Source organism: Calonectris borealis, chromosome 19 (assembly GCF_964195595.1).
Source record: "Calonectris borealis chromosome 19, bCalBor7.hap1.2, whole genome shotgun sequence".
In the NCBI taxonomy this organism is placed as follows: Eukaryota; Metazoa; Chordata; class Aves; order Procellariiformes; family Procellariidae; genus Calonectris; species Calonectris borealis.
The window spans coordinates 7,846,344-7,861,059 of record NC_134330.1 but is presented as its reverse complement, the minus strand read 5'-3'; the positions used below and the strand labels follow the sequence as shown (position 1 = coordinate 7,861,059).

General features: G+C 53.5%; 2 protein-coding genes across 7 annotated transcripts in view; both read right to left on the bottom strand.

Annotated features, from left to right (window-relative positions):
- POR (cytochrome p450 oxidoreductase) overlaps window positions 1–2,449 on the bottom strand; it is a 31,105-nt gene extending 28,656 nt beyond the window's left edge. Inside the window, exons 1-2 of the mRNA XM_075168879.1 lie at window positions 2,378–2,449; window positions 18–153 (exon numbers count right to left, since the gene is read on the bottom strand). The gene's annotated coding sequence lies outside the window, so the exon portion shown is untranslated. The remainder of the gene's footprint in view (window positions 1–17; window positions 154–2,377) is intronic.
- Window positions 2,450–5,473: 3,024 nt separating this feature from the next.
- Window positions 5,474–14,419, bottom strand: RHBDD2 (rhomboid domain containing 2). Of its 6 annotated transcripts, XM_075168878.1 has the most exons (6): window positions 14,293–14,419; window positions 13,936–14,031; window positions 10,694–11,088; window positions 10,154–10,304; window positions 7,619–7,953; window positions 5,474–6,099 (listed from the first exon to the last, which is right to left on the bottom strand). In XM_075168878.1, the coding sequence occupies exons 1-6, from the start codon at window positions 14,298–14,300 to the stop codon at window positions 5,981–5,983; spliced, it is 1,104 nt and encodes a 367-aa protein (XP_075024979.1). In that variant the 5' UTR covers window positions 14,301–14,419; the 3' UTR covers window positions 5,474–5,980. The 6 variants fall into 6 exon arrangements, with proteins under 6 accessions (XP_075024979.1, XP_075024974.1, XP_075024976.1 ...); XM_075168873.1 differs by lacking the exons at window positions 13,936–14,031; window positions 14,293–14,419 and adding an exon at window positions 12,214–12,689; XM_075168875.1 differs by lacking the exons at window positions 13,936–14,031; window positions 14,293–14,419 and adding an exon at window positions 12,214–12,689 and having other exon boundaries at window positions 7,673–7,953.
- Between the last annotated feature and the right edge of the window lie 297 nt (window positions 14,420–14,716).

Genomic DNA, 14,716 nt, shown 5'->3' with positions numbered 1-14,716 from the left:
CAAAAAAAAGAGGTTACCTTGCACCAACGGCTCTGCAAGCAAGCGCTGATGGGGGCTGTGAGCTCCAGCACGAAGGGCGGTGAGCAGCGGGGAGAGCCTCCCTCGAGACAAGACAAGGAGTTTTGGTTGTATGGCCCCGTCGAGTTCCTCCAGCTGCTTTGGAATAAACAAAATAAAAGTTGCAGAAGGCACTTACTTGCTCAATCCTGGCTACCCAGAAGGAACCACCCCAGAGATTATTGACTGAACAGGAGACAACTGCAAAGTGATGACAAAGCAAGAGGTTTTACCCTGTCACAATTAGAGCAGGACTAATTAACAGAGGGCTAAGCCAGCTGTGTGACACTACCTCCTCCTTCCTGCCCACTCTTCACCTTCCTCTTCAAGGCTTTTACACTAGATTAAAAGAAAGCGCTCCGTTGTGTCAGGCTTTTTTCCTGTAGCGCTGGTATCCTCCCTGCTTCCTACCCACTTTATGGGAAAGCGTTCTGCAAATATAGTTCTCATGCACCATCATGTCCACATGCAACACGGAGGACTCTCCGAACCCAGACACACTGTGCCATGCACACCTTGTTTCAGAGCAACCAACCATCACAAGATGCATCTGAAGGAAAACAAAGAGCTGCACTGGGACAACGTCAGGTTCTCCAGGAGGGGTCTGGCTCATCAGCCCTTCCCCAACAAAACACCAATTTCCTCATCTGCAGCAGATTAATCTGCAAGTTTGCTTTGCATGTGCACAACAGCTCATCAGGATTTCTCAGAGAACTACAGAAATACTGAAAGAAAGCACATTCCGTTCTATCTAGCAAAAGGATGCGTGCATCAGTGCACCCCACTAAGCACAGCTCTGCTGGCTAACAACAACAACAAAAAAATTAAATCCCACAGCTCCTCACTACGGACCACATGAAGCATAAAGCCTTATGAAAGGAGGGATGTCCCCACCAACGCTGTTTCACTTTCAGAATTTAGAAACAGAGACTGATCCTTCCTTGTACTTTTCCAGCTTCTCAACTGGATATATGTTTCCGCTTTTTAAAAAGAGCTGTAAAAGTATAAACCCATTTCAGTTTTCCAAATTCATTCAGATTAGGCAGAAAACCCTGTGACCCCTCTTCTCTATATGCATTCCACCAAGCATTACTATTTCTTTCACAGCCTGAAAGCTAACCCATGGCCTAAACACTGGCAGACCAAAGCACGCTCCAAGCTGCACCAGCCCTGCTTATTCCTGCAAATAAGATGACTTCCTAAGAATCCATTCCACACTGATGACTAACTCCCAGCACTGCAATCCAGGTGTCTTCACCCCCTCCAGCTTTAAGATTCCCAAACAGGGGGTTTTCCATTATTTCCTTCTACAAGCACATTCCCTAAGTGGATAAAGTCACTCTCCAAAGCAATTCCATCAGAAAAAGACAGGGATAAACAGTCTTCCAACACGCAAAAGTTTATAAAGAGAAAGAGGTGGAATGACAGCAAACCAGCCCAGCGTGCAGGAAAGGTGATGCTGGGAATAACTTTCTGCAGAGAAGATGCAGAGAAGAGCCAGAAAAAGAAGTTCATTGAAGGCTTTTAACCAGCAACAGCCTGGGATGGGGTAAGCACAAGCAACCCTTCAGCACACTGTGGCTGGGCGGACGTCACCCTGCAGCACCCCTCTGCCAGGCTGCCGGCCCAGGACCTGCCGGGAGGCTCGGCAGGGAGCCGCCTGCGGGGCAAGCAGGGCCCCAAGCGCTGGCTCCTACCCTGCCCCGCACCCCCTCCTCAGCCCCACGGCGGGGACCCTGGTGCCTGGGTGCTGGGAAGTCCCTGCCCCACAGCCCCTGGGGAGCCAGGTCTGATGGGGCACCCCCCGCCCCCCAAACAACAGGGGGCCCAGTCACACCAGACCCCCCAGTAACAGAGCCAGGGGGCTCTGGTTATCCCAGTCCTCCCCAAATAACAGGGGATCCAGTCATATCAATCACCCCCCAAATAACAGGGGGACCGCTGACACCAGCCCCCCATACAGGCGACCCTAGTCATCCCAGTCCTCCCAATAACAGGGGGCCCACTCATCCCAGCTCCCCCATCAGGGGTGCCGGCCCTCCCCTCTCCATCACAGAGGACCCAGGTGTACTAGCCCGGCCCCCCCTCAGCCATAGGGGACCCCGGTCCCCCCCTCAGCCACAGGGGACCCCGGTTCCCTCCTCAGCCACAGGGGACCCCCAGCCCCGGGCCTCTTCAGCCACAGGGGAACCCCGGGCCCCTCCGGCACAAGGGACCGACCCAGGGCCCCGGCTTCCTCAGAAGCCGCCCGCCCGCGATCCCCGGCCCCACACGCCCCGGCCCGGGGGAGCGGCGGTCCCGGCCCGCCCGCGGCACCCACCGCCCCGGCCCGGCCCGTCCGACGCTGGCAGCGGCGCCCCGCAGCCCCGGCGCGGCCGGCACGTAGGGCGGATCGCACCACTCGGGTGCACACACGGGGTGCGGAGGGGGGGGCACACGCTCCGCCCCCGCCGCCCGCCAATGGGCTGCGAGCGCGCCCGCTGGAGGAGATCCCCCCCCTCTGCGGCGGCGCGGTTGGTACGGCCCCACCGCGCCCGGCGTAGCGGGGTCTTAAAGGGACAGGGAGCACTGGGCAGGGGATTAGCGGCAGGGAGGGGTGCTGGGGTCAAAGGTCAAGGTGGGGATCAGGGAGCGGTCGGGGTACCAGGGGTCAGGGTGCGCTGAGCGTGCAGGGGCATCTACCACCTCTCTGGGCAACCTGCTCCAGTGTCTCACCGCCCTCAGCGTAAAAAATTTCTTCCTTTTATCTAGTCTAAATCTAGTCTGAAGCCAGGTCACGACTCTGCTAAGCCCAGCCCGGCCGAAGCCAGGAACGCAGCTTGCCCCGATCCCCACTGAGCAGCCCCCAGCCAGGCCCCGGCCCCCGGCATCATGCGTGGGGTCACCCCCGGGCTGGTTCCCCTCCCTCGGCCGGGCAGGCAGTGGCACGTCTGAGGTCATGGTCCTGCTGCTATCGCTGTGTTGATGCCCGCTTCAGAGTCAATAAGAACCTTGGGGAAGGTGCAAAGTCTGCCCTGGCTAAGCCGGCAAGCACCCAATGGTGCGAGGAGGGAGCACCGACCTTGCAGCGATGCCGGGGCTGCAGGGACACCCCCTCATGACGGCGTCCGAGCAGAGGGCTCAGGGGTGCAGGGACACCCGGGCACCAGTGCCGCCCACAGCAGCTCTGGGATTGACCCCGCGGAAGCTCCCCGGGGTGACTGCGGTCCGTGACCGTCCCCCGCGGGGTGAACGGCCACGGGTTAAAGATCGCAGCGGCCAGGTCGCGCCTGCACCAGCCCCAAGGGGATGGCAGGACAGAGCCGGTCCATGGTTTGGGGTCATCCCCGGCCCGTTGGGTGCCCGGAGCAGGGACAGGCGTTACGGCACAGCCCATCCCGTTCTGTTCCCAGCGGGGAAGGAGCTGGACTCTCATCACACCCAGCCCAAACCCCCCGGGTCGACGAGGAAGCCCAGCCCGGGCAGCCCACAGGGACCTGTTCGGTTGGTGCTTTGCCTCCACACGTATTTCTCCGACCCGCCTTGGGCGTGTGCGAGCTCACGCCTCTCTGGCTTTCCTCCGTCCCCAGCACAGGCTGAGGCTGAACTTTTGGCCGCGAAGCCTCCATGGTGCCGGCAAACAAGCCGGGACGCAGTGGGACAGCCATGGCGGTGGAGTTCGGCGGTGCCCTGGCACAGTTAACCTGGCCCCCAGAGCAGGATAACCGCATGTGTGTGCTTTGCCACAAACAAATGAGCAACGGGAAAGCAAAGACACCCAGACTTGGTTTTCTTTCGACATCGCTGTCTCCTGCCAGGGCTCCCCACGCCGCAGGACGCCGCTTGCTGCCAGCCAGGGTGGTGATGTAGGTCCGAGTCGGTTCTGTTTTCCGCATGTACCCCAGCTCCTTTTCTCGTGCACCATGGTGGGTGCAGAAGAGCAGAGGGGATGGAGCTGGGCTCCCCCAGAGCATCCTTCCCGTAGCAGGATCACTGCCCCGAGCACAGGGGAACAGCCAGCTTAGCTCCCAGCGCTTGTGCCCAGACTCTTGTCACTCTGCAGTGACCTCAAGGACACGGGGGCAACCCAAGTTTCCTTCTGGACTCACTGTGCACCCTGCCCGCAGGGCAGATGCAATCCTGACATTGAAAGAAGTGGCAGTTTTACTGGGAATGCACCAGAGGCACAAAATAACAAACCTTCAGGGACAGCATGTTCCCCAGAGGCAGCCATCCCAGGCTGAACTGGGGGTTTATTGATTTTTTTTCCTCCCCCCGCTCCCCGCTTCAGGAACTTTAATTCTCTGTCTCCCCTCCAAGGAAATGACCTGGTACTGCAACGTGCGATCAGTAACATTGCTGTGAGCTTAGTTAGGCAGATGCCAAAGCCCAATAAGCTGATGATTTTCACCTCCCTCTCTTACAAATTTAATTTCCCTTTCAGCTTTCAGACACATTTGCAGATGTCTCATCCCGACCCCTTCCCTCTCTCCCAGCAATTTCCCTTCCCTGGGCGAGGAGTTCCGGGTTTGCCACCAGCCCTGGGGACCTGGGACTTGCTTGGACTCCACTGCTGGAGAAGCAGAAGGTCCTCAGCTGATTTATACAACAGCATTTCACTGTGAAAGGGCTGCCCTCAGGAAAGGCAGGGAACAGACTTCACTAGAAAAAAAAAAAATCTTGCAAACATCCGTCTGAAGGCCACTGAACACAGGTACAACACATTGCAAGTGACAAGTGGGTGCCGTGGCAGTCGTGCAGCTGAACACGGAACAGCCCTGGGGACACAGTGGAAGCTGTAGAGACCAAGTGATCTGCCAAGGTCACCAGGAAGCTCACAAAAGAGCTGGGAGCAGAAGGAAAAAAAACCCAAACTGTGGTTTTGTGCCCATCCCGCCACATCCCATCCCCAGGGCTCACCTGGAAGGCTGTGGCAGTTGCCTTGTCCCAGCACGGAAAGGTTAGTGGTTGGTACCTGCTCCCTTGCACACGGGCATGTCTCCCCGCTGCCGGGGCCACCTCGCCTCCTGGAAGAGGGTTTGCTCTCCGTTCCCCACGTCAGCCAGGCTTGGGGCTGTTCTTGCTGCCAGCAGTGACGCTATGGTGACTCTTACAGGCCAGGGCTTCCTTTACCACTGTAAAGCCATGAAACTACTCACGGGAAACACGCCATCCCTTTGACGGTTCTGCGGGGAGAGTGAATCTCTTACCAGATCAACTGGCAAGAGTCGAAAGGAAAAATAACCGGTTCCCAGCCCCACAAGCATTTTCCAATGTGCAGTACCACTCATCCCCAGTGCGTGTCCTTCGTCACCACCCTGACACGCAGCTAGCACCCATCAGGCGCCCACAGCCTGCCCCGCAGTCCCCATCGCACCCAGCACACCCGCAGGGGCACGCTCCAGCTCCCCACTTGAAAGCAAACCCGGAGACATAGTAGTTTGTTTTTCAGATTGCGTTTCAAGTTTACAATTTGGAGGTATACAGCATTTGCGACTGCTACCAGTTCTCATCACGCTTCTGCACATTTCTGGAAAAAAGAGTGATAGAATCCCTAGGTTTACAGGCAAGGATCTCAAAAGGAGGAAAATCAAGGCACTAATGAGAGTGGAGTATCAACATTTCAATGTTATCTCTAGCATTTCTTTCCTGGTATTAAAAGCATGCTTTTAAGTTCCAAACAAGCATCTTATCCTGTTCTTGCTCCACACTAAACATGTAACAATGCAATGGCTGTCAGCAGGAAAAACAGGACCATGAAGTCAAGTCCATTTGTGATCCCATGGAGGGGCGAAACAATCAGGGATGAGACGGAGCTGGCCACCAACCCCAGGCTGGTTCCCAAATTGCTGCATCCTCCTGCAGAAAGCCCCTGCCCAGGAGCTCCCACCTTTGCGAGCAGAGCTTCTTACTAATGTCCATCTGAGGTCTAAGTCCTCAGCATTCACTTTGGTCTTCCCCCAAAGCAGGTCCCCGCGAAGCCACACGTAACTGTGGCCAACATCCCAGAAGTGCTGCTGGAGAAGTAAGAGGCTGTACGGCAACACAGGACTTCTTCAGACACTGAAGAGGGGAAAAAAGAAAGAGGCACGTACGTGCTTTGGAGCACGCAGCTGCCAAGGCTGCCTGTGACCCCGGCTCACTGATAGCATGGAAGAGCCCCGAGGCTATGGCGGTTTCTGGGGGACAGGTTAGGCACTGCAAAAACATCTCCAAGAGCAGTAATGGCACTTCGTGCTTCACATAGCACTTTTTTTTGGAGCACAACAAAACTCTAAGCAAAGAGTCAAGGGCAATAGTTGAGATCCTGGCTGATTTACAGACACAGAGACAGCTGATTCCTCCTGGGCACGGCACAGTAAAGCAGCTACACAGCTGGAAATAAAGCTCAAGTTCCATCAATTCGACCAAACTCCTTCGTTACTGCCACAGGCACCAAACACTACATCCTGCTCTGAATCCCTTGCTGAAAAAAAATCCCCTCTCCCACACACCTTTCCACCAACTCTGAAGAAAACAGAGAGAGATTGTGGTAATATTGGTGGGTGAGACATCTAAAGCTGATCAGTGTGAACGCCCCCAACGGAATTGCTACATTCCAGTTAATTCTTTTAACCCACTGTTAAGGTCCCTCCCAGCTCCTTGGATTTATTTCTTTATTTGCTCCACAAATGGCCAAAATCCCTTATTGGAAGAGTCTTCCACTCCTCTATATGCATCTGAGGTTGCCTTATCAACAAGCGCTGGCAACACAGGCTGAGCTAGTGCAGTGCTATCAGATAATGAAGGCAACATGTTGATGCACGCACAAAGTGCAGCTAAGAAGGACCTTCAGCATTTTAGGGCTGTGTTTTGGGGGGCAAAAAAGCGTGTTCTGTATTCTGTCCTCTTGCCCCAGCCCTGGTTTAACAAGCCCCCTTCAAGGCACATTCTTAGTGGAGAAGTCACTGGTAGAACAGATCTGTCCTCCTCCACTCAAATATTAAGTTATAAACTAAGGCTTTCATGATTTCAACTTCTTTTGGGTCCTAGCTACACCTGTAAACAAGATAGGAGGCTAAAAGCCTCAGTGTAGATGGGACATGTCCTTATTGCTGCAGCCCGGTTAAACCTCAGATTAGTCCAGTGTTTTGACAATCAGGTTCCTAGCTTGAGTTGGGGAGCTGATGCACTGTAACTCTACTGGCAGTGCGGAAAAAGGCAGCTGCTAAATACAGCAATGAAAAAAAAAAAGACTCCAAAAGGATGAGAAGCGCACAGAGGTGATATGGTCCCCATCCCCCAGCAATATCAAAAAGTAAAAAAAAAATTATAAAGGAAATATAATTAAAGTAGCCTGTGCCAGGGAGCAGGGGAATGGCCTACAGTGAAGCTACCAACCCATTCCACTAGTCACCCCAGATCCAGCAAAGATGCCAGCAACGCACTGCTGCATCACCCAATGGTCCTGCCACAGCATGAGAGTCCTGCTGCTTTCTGGAGGATCAGTACACCTGGACTCTCGAAAATTCAGCTGAAACAGGAGCCGCTGTGGCTGCTGGATACCCTGATGCTTGCTGAACCCCAGGCAGGGGGCCCACACCTGTGGGCGTCTGTGGATCAGTCGGGCACATGCGCTGCAGGGGGGAGAACTTGCCCATCTGGCAGCACTGTCCAGGCGAGGCTCCAGCGTGGGCCTGCACGTAACACCCTCCGAAGGCACCTCTGGCTTGGTAGGGGGAAGAAGGGAGGCTGAGTCCTGCAGCATGGCCGTGCTGAGACCCCTCGTGTCCCACACCATGGCCGCATGCCGGAGCACAGCTGTGTTGAAACCCCTGGCTCTGAGCATTGGGGTGCTGCATCTGGAAAGCAGGAAGAGCCGGAGGCGAAGAGCAGTAGTAGCTTTGGGTGGGGTAGGCGCCTGGTGCGGGGTTAATCCTGGGCAGGAAGAAAACAGAAGGTTACACTGTGTTCAGAACTGGCATTGCCTAATTAGCGCTGGAAGTGCCCTGGGGGTAGATTTCCTCCTGACCAATGCTCAGAAAGGTCACTGCAATCCATCAGAGAGATTCACTGCAAGAGAAGCTCTTATTATAAGCAGCACTTGAGTAAAAATAGGCTTACTGGCCTCCCAGGACAGATGTTCCCACTCCCAACCCACACCAATTCTACAACCACTGAACGAGCGCGGTTCTTGGCCCCGAGTCTCTTTGTGCTGGGAATACACAAGCCAAACTGCAACGTGCTCTAAGATTTCCGTACGCATCCTCCCTGCCTTCCACTGAACGACACATCTGCTAAGTTATTAATCAGGAGAAGTCATAGCTGCCAAATGTTATTTATCAAGAAGCCATAAAGGCCTTTGGTGCGAGTAAGAGCCCAGCGCATAGAGCGAAAAGGGAAGGAGGAGGGAGTTACAAGTAAAATTAATCATTCAGAAGCAAGGTCTAGAAACAGCCTTGGCCAACAGAAGGCATGACTCATCCCGCTGAAACATATCAAGAGAGAGGCAATCTGCCTAGAAGCCAAAGCCTCTGGGACTTCAGGAGTACTGCTCAGCCCACGCACAACACTGAGTGCTGAGAATCAAGACAATATTCACGAAGACCATGACTGCCAGATTCCCAGCAAGAATAAGAGACTGGCTCATGCTGGAGTCTTTGGGCTTGGATTTTTTTTATATGTGGGGTGTGGGTTTGGTTTTGGTTTTTGTTTTATTTTATTTGCAGACACAAACATGATATCAAAGCCTGGACCTCCTAGAAATGTCTTCTGTCTGGTGGCAAGTTGATGCTTGAAGTCTTACGAAAATTTAAAAAAACAAAACAAAACAAAACAAAACAACTAAAACCCAAACCATAAAGAGCTCTTACTTGGGTATAAGAATCAAAATAATAAAAATTAAGCCCCAGAAGCCCATACAGAACTTGTGTCTAAGACACAGAGACATGCAAATTTAGCTGCAGAAATGGAAACATCCTAGAAACACCTTCCCACGCTCTGCTTGATAGTCAAATGTTCATGTAAATACCTTTGAGCCAGAACAGCCTATTTATGCCATCTCACCTAAAGAAAGCAGGTTTAGACACAGAGCTGAGACGCTGTGCACAACAGTTATTAGCAGAAGCATTAGACTGATGCAGACACAGGCTCAGCATGCAGCAAGACAGTCCCTCCTCCCAAAAGCAGCACTTGCACAGAAGGAAGAGAGTAAAACCACAAACGCTGCTGGATCTGCCTGGCCTCCCCCGCGAGCACTCACAGGTTCGAGTGCCCTAATGGATCTGGGGTACACTCCTGCTGCAGGCAAGGCTTTCTTTCATGGTTTCCCCATGGGTAAGGGCAGATGCAAACACTTGGGAATGCTTCCACTTCAAAGAACGCTTTACAGCGAGCTGATGGCTTAAACAATACATAGAATTTAACCCTTAATAGAAAACCATCCTTCCTCTGTGAAACTGAAATGACATCTTAGAACAGGGAAAAATTTGACCTAGATTTCCAAGCTTTTTAGAATACAAGTGAGTTCTCATGGCTTGTAATATACACAAACTTAAAACCATTCCTGAACGTCAGCCACAGGTCCCGAGGCTTCTTTTCGGTAAAGCAATCTTGCCTTGACACTGAAAACACCCATTGAAAGGTCTACATTGAACTTCGTAAGTGACATCTTTAATTTATAATGCTCTGCGCCTACATAGATTTGGACACGACTCACTTCACAGCATTCCTGGGAGGCAAGGTGGAGCAAAGAAAGATAAAGATCACGCCCTGGGGAGCAATACAGCCAGGAACAAAGGCCAGAAGTCCTAATGTTAGGGCAGAACTGCACGACTTAGCCTTCATGTCAGCCGAGCTGCAATACCTTCGCATGTGTACACACTGCCCTTGCAGCAAATGAGAGATCTTTCACCTCAATTCAGCTTTCCCTGAAAGACCTGGTTGAGTTAATGTGTGATAACGTATTAGTCACAGTAATGTCACCAATGTAACATCAATGGGTCAGTATGTTCCCCTTAACATCCAGGATATGAACACCACAAGGACAATACAGCTTTTAAAGGCAATTTAATGCCTCCACTTATGCCTCCAAATTCCCCTAGATCATAAGATCTTTCGCAGGAACTCCTGTACTTACTTGCTGCTTTCGAAGGCTCTTCTCTCTGCTAAGGACCCCGGGATATATTTCAGCCCTGGTATCCTCTTTAGCAGACTGAAAGGGAGCACCCGGTCCAGCTTAGAGCCCACCGACTCCGGAAAATCCAAGCAGAAACAGTAGCCAAGACCATCTAAGTTAGCAGCACGTTAAGGAGAACTGCAGACAAAACACTCTCATTTCTAACACAGCCACGCACAATCCCCCTCTGGCCACAAACCACTTTCCCTGGAGAATTCTCCCAGTTCTACCCAGCGCCATCATCACAGACCATCACCCTTCTCAGCTCCATGTTCTCTGCGTGCACTAAAGCCACAGGGGAAGTGGAAGGGTGAGGTGAAAAACAAATGCAGAACTGGGTGTGATGAGGACCGACAAAGCCAGTGAGAGTTTAATGCAGAGCAAGAGCCCAGGAAACACCATAAAGCCAGTGAATCTTGGGAACAAGAACCGCAGCACGTCCTCCCCCTCGTGAACCAGCGACCCCACTCTGCTTCAGGGCTTCGCACTTGGAAAGGATACAGGCTTCCCCAACTAGAAGCCCACACAGGTTACTCAAGAGAGAAGAGCGGGGAATAAACCATGCTATGCAGAGCATAAACCACGGCACCAGCACCACTGGAACTCTAACCCCAAAAACCAGCGTCCTCTTCATCCGCGAGCGGGTGGTGGACACACCCAGCGTAGCAAAAGCTACTGGCATGAATCCTTTGGCATCTTCCACCTTTGACACCCTGGAGACAACGGTCTCAAGTAAGAGGTACAGGAGGGCGGAGAGGACGGCAAACGCGATGGTGAGGAAGCAGTACTTCACAGTGCCGACGTTCTTCTCAAAGCTGCCGGCAAAATACCAGATGATAATGGCACCACAGGTCAAGGATGTCAGGTCTTCGTAGACAAAGATGTAGGTAACTAACCTGTGAACTGAGCACACCAACATGTTAGAAAGGCAGAGGCAGCAATGAATTTATTTTAAACCACTATAATGACATGCTTGAGCAGAGGGAGAGTGAGCCTAAGGATTAATTAACAACTTTCAGGTCTACATGGTGTAGAAGAGAAAGAACTTGAGGCCTTTAAAACCAGGCGTAAATAACCAAATAGAGTAAGTATCGCAGACATATGGACTGACTCTTACTGCTTCCTGGGAAGCTGCCTGGAAAAAAGCAACAGTATGCGTAGTAAATTTCAGTCTCATTAAAAGAGAAGGCAAGAGACATAAAAATGACTGTTACAGTAACCATGATTTTGCTCAAAAGATAAACACTTCTTAAACTGCTAGAAGGCTGATTTTTCTCACAAAAAATGCCTAGAGGTTATCAGACCTCAGAAGTGCTCCCAGGCCCTCCGGTTAGCCGTTCTCCTGAGCACCCAGTGAGGACTGAGGCCAAGAGCTCTCCACCTCCCTCCCATCAACCTCAGACCTACAGCAAGAAACACAGCAGCTGAGAGTGCAACCCTGTGCAACCTGACTGTCCCCCTAGAGACACATGAGACGGCTGAATCCACCCATCAGCTCAGAGCACTGGACTGCTAAAAGAAATCACTGCACGCTGATGAGCAGAAACATGGTAATTAAGAGTGTGATAAAAATAATTCGGTGAATACCACAGGGACCAAGGAAAGCAAATCCCCCAAGCTCCTAGCAGCATACCCCCACTCTGCAAAGTGTCAAGGGCCAGAGATGGTGGCCAAGGGGGGAGCAGCTTGATATAGCAGGGCTGAGACAGATGCCCAGCAGGCCACGGAAGTGCCTAGAGAGCAGGGAGCAAGAGGCAAAGTGCGGGTCATGGGGAAGGCCTGGAGAAGCAGGCCATGGAGGGAGCAGCAGACTCGGTGAGGGACTTGAGAAAGTACCCAGAAATGGGGGCTGAGGGGGGGCGACCGAGGGGGTCAGGGCAGGAGACGGGGAAGGCCCGGAGATGAAGGAAGCAAAGGCTGGTGGGGGATTTGGGGAAAGCCTGGAACGGGGGGGCAAGGGGCCGGGGAGGCGGAGGGGCCAAGGCGGCAGCGGCTGCTCCACCGCGGCGGTCCCCGCTCACCTTCCCCCGCGCGCAGGGCGGCGGGCCGCAGCGAGGCGGCGGAGCGGGCAGCGGGCGCTCCCCGCAGCAGCCCGGGCGCGGAGGCGCCGACCGACAGCAACAGCGTCAGGGCGGCGGCGGCCGGCGGGCGCCCCCACCCCGCCGCCATGCTGCCGCGCGCCGCCCCGCTTCCGGCCGCCGCCGGAAGGCCTGGACCGTTGCCGTGGCAACGCGAGGCGCTGCGGCGCCCCCGTTACCATGGAGACGGGCGGGCGGTGTTTTGGGTTTTTTCCCCCTCGTTTTTAAGTTTTTTTTATTATTATTATTTTTCCCCTTTCCAGAAGGGAAAAATATCCCCGGGGAGAGGTGTGAGCTATCGCTGGAAGCCCACCCCAGGCTGGGTTACTGCTGACCCTCCGCCACGCACAGCCTTCCCAGGACGCGGAGGCCCTGCCAGCCCTGCCAAGCCGGGAAGGCCCCGTACACCCCCATCCGCTCCCCGCCGCCGTGTCGCGGGGTTAGGCTGCTTGGAAGGGCCAAGCGTTTCCCTTCAGGTGTGATGGGTGGAGGTGGAGAGGAGCGCCAGCACCAGAGCTGCGTCTGCCCACCCACGCTGGTGCAAATGGAGGGGTTACGCAAAGACAGGCCTCCTTCACGTCAGTGCATTACAAACTAGGCTAGACCTGCTGAAACGGCATCAACTTTGCTGTTTGTCTACAGTGTTGTGCATGCACCGGCTGAACACACCACTGCCTGGCAGATGGAGGGGTGCTCCAGCATGGGAGCCCTTCGCCCTGAGAAGCATTTGCGTGAGGAGAGGAACGTGCAGGAAAAAAGTGAGAAGCACAAGAAATAGAGGCTTTGCTCCAAGGGTGGTGGGAGGTCCCCAGCAGTGAGCAAAGGATGCGGCTCCCATTGCCCAGTTCCTGGTGCTTGGACCCGCATCCGCTCGCCATGAACAGCTACGTGGCAGAAACGCTCCCCTGACACCAGCTCCTTCTCCGGACAAGACCCCAGTCGCTGGCTGCTGGCTCAGGTCGAACAAGAGACCCATGAGGTCTCATCTACATGGGAAGAATCAGAAGAAACACACCTTCCCCCACCCCCTTTGATTTTGCAAAGTGGGGAAAGCGTTTGAAGCAGCTGGGATCTCATCCAGTCGAGTGCAGTGAGCAAAGGGTTGAGAGTCCGATATCTTTTCCCCACCCCAGCTTCAAAGTTTTTTCAAAGCAACAGCACAGATCTGTCAGCAGGCAGACAGACATGTGAGCTTGTCACTCTCTCTCAATTAATGCCATTTTCCATTTATGAGAATCCTTCAGTCTCTGAGGAACGTAAAGGCACTAAGAGGCTCTATGCATTGTTTGGGATCTGCCCTAATCCTGACGGCGCACTGCAAAGGCAGCCTTTGTGAGAGGTCCCAGGTTGTCGCAGACAGAGGAAGGCTAATGGCGCGGGAGAAGACCTCGCGGCTGGAGGAGATGAAGTTTTTCAAGGAGAAACCGAAAGACGGAGAGCGAGCTCAACCCCTTTTTTTAATTAACCATTCTAGTCACCGCTTGTTTTGCGGAAACTTATGTTGGGCTGTAGCAGTGGGATTTGCCTCCTGCTGCTACGCCCGGGGGGGGGAAAGAAACAGCCCAACTTGTTTGCAAATCTACTCAATCCCTTCAGCTGAAATCAGAGAATGCTCTCGACTGCCTTTAAAAAAAAAAAAATAGGGTAAAACCTGGCAGCGCTCACCGTTTCCCCAGCTGATGCACACGCAGACTGTCGCTCCTCAGAACGCGTGCAACTATTAACTTTCCGTCTCCAGCTCTTGCAAGAAGGTAGCTTGACCTGAAACAAGACGCATGACTGCTAAAAAAAAATCAGATGAAATAATCAACGTTGCTTTTGCCGTCGTTTCAGTTCATTCCTCATTAATCTTAATTTCTGAAGCAATGTCTCCTGTTTATATATGTCCTTCCCAAGATCACCATCCCCTTTCTTAGAAAGCCATTCTCCAAATCAGTATTTGGCTTTTTAAGAGCCAGACTCTGGCAAACTTGGGTTTTTATTCCTCAGGACCCAGATTTTGCATGTTTTCTTTAACTCCACCTTAGCATCTCACTTCTTTTCCTGGCTGCGCACGCCCAAAGCGTAGCGAGGACTTTCCCCCCCTGGCTGCTGTGAAGTTTGGCATGGTGAATTCTCTTTTGGAAAGCCTGAAACACCCTCCGGCCCGAATGGCGACGCACAATCGGGGTGCCGAGAGGGAACCGGGGGGCTGCTGGCGCGGAAAGCCGAGCATCCGCCTGGCTTTCCGCACCAGCAGCCCCCCGGTTCCCTCTCGGCACCCCGACCATGCCCCTGCGTGTTTATTAATTCAACTAATTTAATCTTTTAAACGATTCTCCGCCTCCCTGCACAGCCTCGTACAACCCAGCACGCCCGTACAGCGCCGAGCACCCGCCGCCGCCCCCTCCCGCTGGTACAACCCTCTCGCCCCCCCCTCCGACCGCGGTGACTTGGTACGTCCCTT

What these genes read in the sequence shown, in the direction of transcription:
- RHBDD2 (XM_075168873.1), bottom strand. Translation starts at nt 12,452, where the DNA reads ATGGTAACGGGGGCGCCGCAGCGCCTCGCGTTGCCACGGCAACGGTCC. An exon ending in CGCCCTGCGCGCGGGGGAAG is followed by an intron (nt 11,089 to 12,213) that starts GTGAGCGGGGAC and finishes CTCAGTTCACAG; the next exon opens with GTTAGTTACCTACATCTTTG. An exon ending in GCTTCTAGTTGGGGAAGCCT is followed by an intron (nt 10,305 to 10,693) that starts GTATCCTTTCCA and finishes CTGCTAACTTAG; the next exon opens with ATGGTCTTGGCTACTGTTTC.